At 42.7% G+C, this 4,902-nt stretch overlaps 1 protein-coding gene across 2 annotated transcripts in view; it reads left to right on the forward strand.

The window, feature by feature from the left end:
- The first annotated feature begins 3,266 nt into the window (after positions 1-3,266).
- HNMT (histamine N-methyltransferase) overlaps positions 3,267-4,902 on the forward strand; it is a 41,121-nt gene continuing 39,485 nt past the window's right edge. Inside the window, exons 1-2 of one of the 2 annotated variants that reach the window (XM_070581250.1) lie at positions 3,267-3,374; positions 3,879-4,020. In XM_070581250.1, the coding sequence (XP_070437351.1) occupies positions 3,884-4,020 (137 nt within the window). In that variant the 5' untranslated portion in view covers positions 3,267-3,374; positions 3,879-3,883. Of the gene's footprint in view, positions 3,375-3,523; positions 4,021-4,902 lie in introns of those variants that run through there. The other variant, XM_008523866.2, reaches the window with a different exon arrangement.

Genomic DNA, 4,902 nt, shown 5'->3' on the forward strand with positions numbered 1-4,902 from the left:
TTTTATGAATCTTTGATATGTTAATGTCCATTATGACTATCCAGAAGAAGCAACTGAATATGCTACTTTCTGAATTATTTGACCATGGAAGTCATTTTTTTTGGAGAGCACCTAGTAACACCTGAAAGAACTTGGGTTGTGCAGAACATTTTGGGAAACACTAGTCTAGCCTAAAGCTGGACAGTAAGAGTCTGCACTGGTTAGGCAGCCTTTGGTACATTGTGTTTGTTTCCAGACACCAATTTTTTAAAGGAACCCTGACCAACTAGAGCTTGTCCAAAGAAGGAGAGCAGCATAAGGGATTATATAAAGCTATATTGTAAAGGAAATAATTAGGAACCGTTATGGACTGAACGTTTGTACACTCCCCAAATCATATGTTGAAATCTAGACCCCCAATGTGATGGTATTACGAGGGGAGGCCTTTGGGAAGTGATTAGGTCAGGAGGGTAGAGCCCTCTTGAAAGGGATTAGTGCTCACATACAACAGATCCCAGAGCGCTTTCTTGACCCTTCTGACACATAAGAATGCAGTGAGAAGACAGCTGTCTAAGAACCAGGAAATAAGCCCTCACCAGACACCGAATCTGCCAGTGCCTTGATCTTGAACTTCCCAGTTCCAGAAATAAATGTGAGAAATAAATACTTGTTGTTGAAGCCACCCAGTCTATGATATTCTTGTTGTAGTAGCCTGAATGGAGTGAGAACTATGAACTATGGAAGGGACACCTGTAGGAGTAGGGCTGTCCTAAGATCCAATTTCAAGTTTTTCAACGGGTGTTATATGGAGAAGGAATTAGACTCATTCTGTTTAGTTTAAGCAAGCAGAGAGAGGAACACTATGTAGGAGTTACAGGGAGGCAGATTTTGGCTGAATGGAAAGACTTTTGTGAGAGCACTGGTCCTGGGATTTGACAGACTAGAATTACATGCCCAGTCCTGCCACTTCCTCATTAGGCATCCTTGAGCAAACGACCCAACCTCCCAGAATCTCGGTTTTCCATCTGTAATATAGGGAAGCTTACAGAGGTACTGCAAAGTGAAAGTCCTATACTAAATTTGAAAAGATGCACACAGTTCCTGGCACATAGTAAATGCTCAATAAATGGAATTGTTAGAGGTATTAATAACAATTAGAGTTGCTCAATAATGAAAGAGATGAAGAACATCTGATAGTGGAGAACACTTCAAAAGTGGAAATGCTCAAGCACAATTTTAATCATTTAAAATAATTAAAAGCCTCCCGTGGGCAACACACAACGGAGAGAATAATCATGACTCAGTTCCTGTCTTTATGAGCTGGCAATCATGTGAAGCTGAGTAGGGATGTTGAGGATAGGACAATGTGGACGTCACTCATACAGGGGGTTGCCAGGAGCTGCAGGTGACTTGATGGCACATAACATAACAACAAACAATCACATGGGACTAGCAGGGGAGATAAGGCAAATATATTAATAGACCATAACACAAGGATGAATGCTGTCAAAGTTGTATGAGGCTCAGAAATTAAGAGCATGAGTGCTAATCCTTTTGAGGGAAACATGGAAGGCTTCAGGAAAGTGGCAGCACATGAAGAATGGGGAGCTTTTCAGTGAGTGGGGTAAGAGGGAAAGCCAGCCATTATAGAAGGAGGGACAACTACGAGGGGAGACTACATGCAGGAAGGCACGGGGATATATCCCGAGAAGCCGTACTTTGAAGGGGTGCAATAGTAAGCCTAAAGGAAAACAGAACAGAAGTCTGGATGACTTGGGAGGGCCACAGAATGAGACTTGGACTTAACTTGGGGAACAGTGAGGAGACAGTAAACATTTTGGAGAAGAGGAGTGACTTTATCAAAACTGTGCTTTAAAACACTGAACTTGGCAGAGACAATAAAATTGACCAGGATCTGTGTGACTCTAACTCAGGAGGGCCAGTAAGAAAAATAGCACTGCAGGTGAAAAAAAAAAGAGAATCTCAAGTAGGGTGGAAGCAACGGGAATGGAGACGAAATCCTTAATGAGACACACATGAACAGCAGACTCGGCTGGAGAAGATTTGATGAGTGAGGCAGTTTTCTCCGCAGGAGAAGACTATGTTTCAGTTAAAGGTAGGTTTTAGTAGGAACTTTTCAAGATAAGGTCAAGGAAATTTCTTCTCAGTAGAATAGCACACAGTAGTCCCCTACCAAATATTTGTTCCATAGACAAATACATGAATGAATGATTTGGATTAAGTTCTAAAGACAAGAGTGGAAGATGGTAAGAGAAGAACCCAAAAGCTTGAGAGAGTCAGTTGGAGGAAGGTGAGGCTGGTTGGACAGCAATGGGAGTTAAAAAGTAGCATAGCAGGGCCTAGAAGCTAGATTAGGAGTCAGACAACTTGAGCCCATGGGCCAAATCCAGCCCACAACTCGTTTTTGTGCAGTCCATGAGTTAACAATAACTTTTACATTTTTAAATAATTGAAAAATATCAAAGAAGAGTAATATTTCATGACATGTGAAAATGATAGAAAACAATTTTGTGTCCATAAATAAAAGGATAACTTTTTCGTTGTTTTATTATTGCAGAAGGGACCAGCCTGCACCTTACAGGAGCAGTAACAATGTGCTAAGCACTTTATAAACGTTATCCACATAATTCTCACTACAACCCTAAGAGACATAATTCATTGTTCTCATTTTACTGATGAGCAAACTGAAGCTTACGTTGCAGCCAACGTCACACAGTTCATTAGTGGCAGAGGCAGAAATGACACCCACATCAATCTGCCTTTCCAGACTTCCCATTTTCCCCTGGGATTAAAGCACTGGCTTTAAGACCAGGGAGGCCAGGAAATGCTTATAAAAGAGGGTTGGGGAGTGTGCCAAATGCTTAGAGGGCAGTATTAGAACTGAGTCGGAGGAAGGGGATGGTTTATGTGACGACGCAGTTCTAAGGGATGTGTATGAATTAACTCATTTAATTCTCATAACTCCTCCACTAGTTGGATACTATTATTAAAAGTCCTGTGTTGGATAAGTCGTGGCCTTCTTAAAGACCACCTTCCAGGTAAAAGGCCCAGTGTATAGATACTTTAACACTTTGGGTCTTTTGATGGATGACACCCCTGGGCCTCCAAAGGCTCATCCAACCCTAAGTACCTATGATCCCCTGTTCAGAAGCATTTAGGGAAGGATTCCTATGGAATCCTTTTACCCCGTGTCCTGCATTCCTGCCCTAAGACTCCTCTGGAATCTCCCTCCTTTCCCCCATAGGCTTCTGAGACTTCCTAGCTCATAGTTCTCTGGTTCCTCCCTGATGCTTTCTCTAAAGAGACTGTCCTGAATCACAGCAAGTCCAAGTGCTGAGGGGTGGGGAGGCACGAAGCTCTTCCACAGAAAGCAGGTATGCAGAGGACAATCTTATGTCAAAGATTTCAGCCGCTGTAGATTTCTGAAAGTGGTATCTAGCCTTGTAGCCAGTGTGTTTATTCCTGCCTTTGTCACCTTTCGCCCTTAAAGCAGCCACTTCTCACTTGGAACTGGCTCCTGGCAGCTGCTGTCCTAACAGGAAGTGATTAGAATGCGGTCTGTTTTCACAACTCTCTGAACTTCAGGAGTTTTAAAACAAGTTTCAGCAGTGGATTTACTGCCTTGCTTTATTCTCCCTCTTTCTTATAAAACAACTGTGTAGGGGTTAAAGTTTCAGCACAAAATCCTTCACAAAGACTGACTTAGTTACTCTCCTTACTTAGTAAAGTGACCAGCCCCTCCTGCATATTAAATTTAAAGCAGCTTGGTTTTTTTTTTTTTGGATAGAAATTGGTGGGGGTGGGGAGAGAAAAGGAACTGGGAGGAGAAGGAAGGAGGGAAGTTAAACCTCTTTCCTTCCCTGTCTTTCTCACAAAAGCAAATATGGCATCTTCCATGAGGAGCTTGTTTTCTGACCACAGCAGATACGTTGATTGTTTTCGGAAGTTTCTCGACAATTCCACGGAACACCAGTGCATGCAGGAATTCATGGACAAGAAGCTGCCAGGCATAATAGCAAGGTAACAAAAAAGGACGTTTTTGTCAAAGGGACAAGCCTCGGGCTCGTTTGGTGCAGTGATGGATGGGGCGTGCCAGGCGCGCGGGCTGGGCGCGGGGATAAGAACGCGCTACCGAGAGCCTCGCTCGGCCCCCGCGCCCCCGCGCCCCCGCGCCCCTTCCCCTGCGGGGCTTTAGTTAGACCTTCGCTGCAAACGTTCAGAGGCGCCGATTCGTGCAGGATTTCCAGCTGCACCGAGATAAGCGTTAACCATTTGAAGGCATAAATCCACGTTCATTTGGGAGAAGATAAGATACAAATCTTTCAGCTCAGATTTTTCAGCTGCCCCTCCAAATTTTACATTTCAAAAACGTCCCAAACAGTCTAGTATTTTCATTAGAATCAAATATAAGTAATTGCCAAATACTGTTTGCCCCTGAGGGTTGAGAGGGTGCCTCTCAGTTCTCCTAACATCTATTTAAATTCATTTTCCTTATCCATTATTATAGTTATCACTCTCCAAAAAAAAGAAAAAATGTCGTTTCCTTTCAACTTAATATTAGCAAAAAAGCATTTTCCCATTATCAGTGAAACTCACTAGTTCCTATCCTTCTCTCGCAGACTCCTTTTTTTTTGGTGATTAATGTGTTCAATTTGTGCCAGAGCCGATAAGCATTATAAGAGTAACAGATTCCACATGCTAAAGATAATCAAATCACCCATCTGGGGGTGGATTGCTGTAACATACTCTGTTTCAGGAAATAATGATGGAAAACTGGGAAGAAATGACTGTGGATCCAATTTGCAACAGCGAAGGAAACTGATATTTTTATCTTTTACTGGATTTCTCTATTGTAGGCCTAAATTCTTTCACCAGGACAGTACCTCTGCCTGACCAGAACAG

The sequence above is a fragment of the Equus przewalskii genome, chromosome 17 (assembly GCF_037783145.1).
Source record: "Equus przewalskii isolate Varuska chromosome 17, EquPr2, whole genome shotgun sequence".
NCBI lineage: Eukaryota > Metazoa > Chordata > Mammalia > Perissodactyla > Equidae > Equus > Equus przewalskii.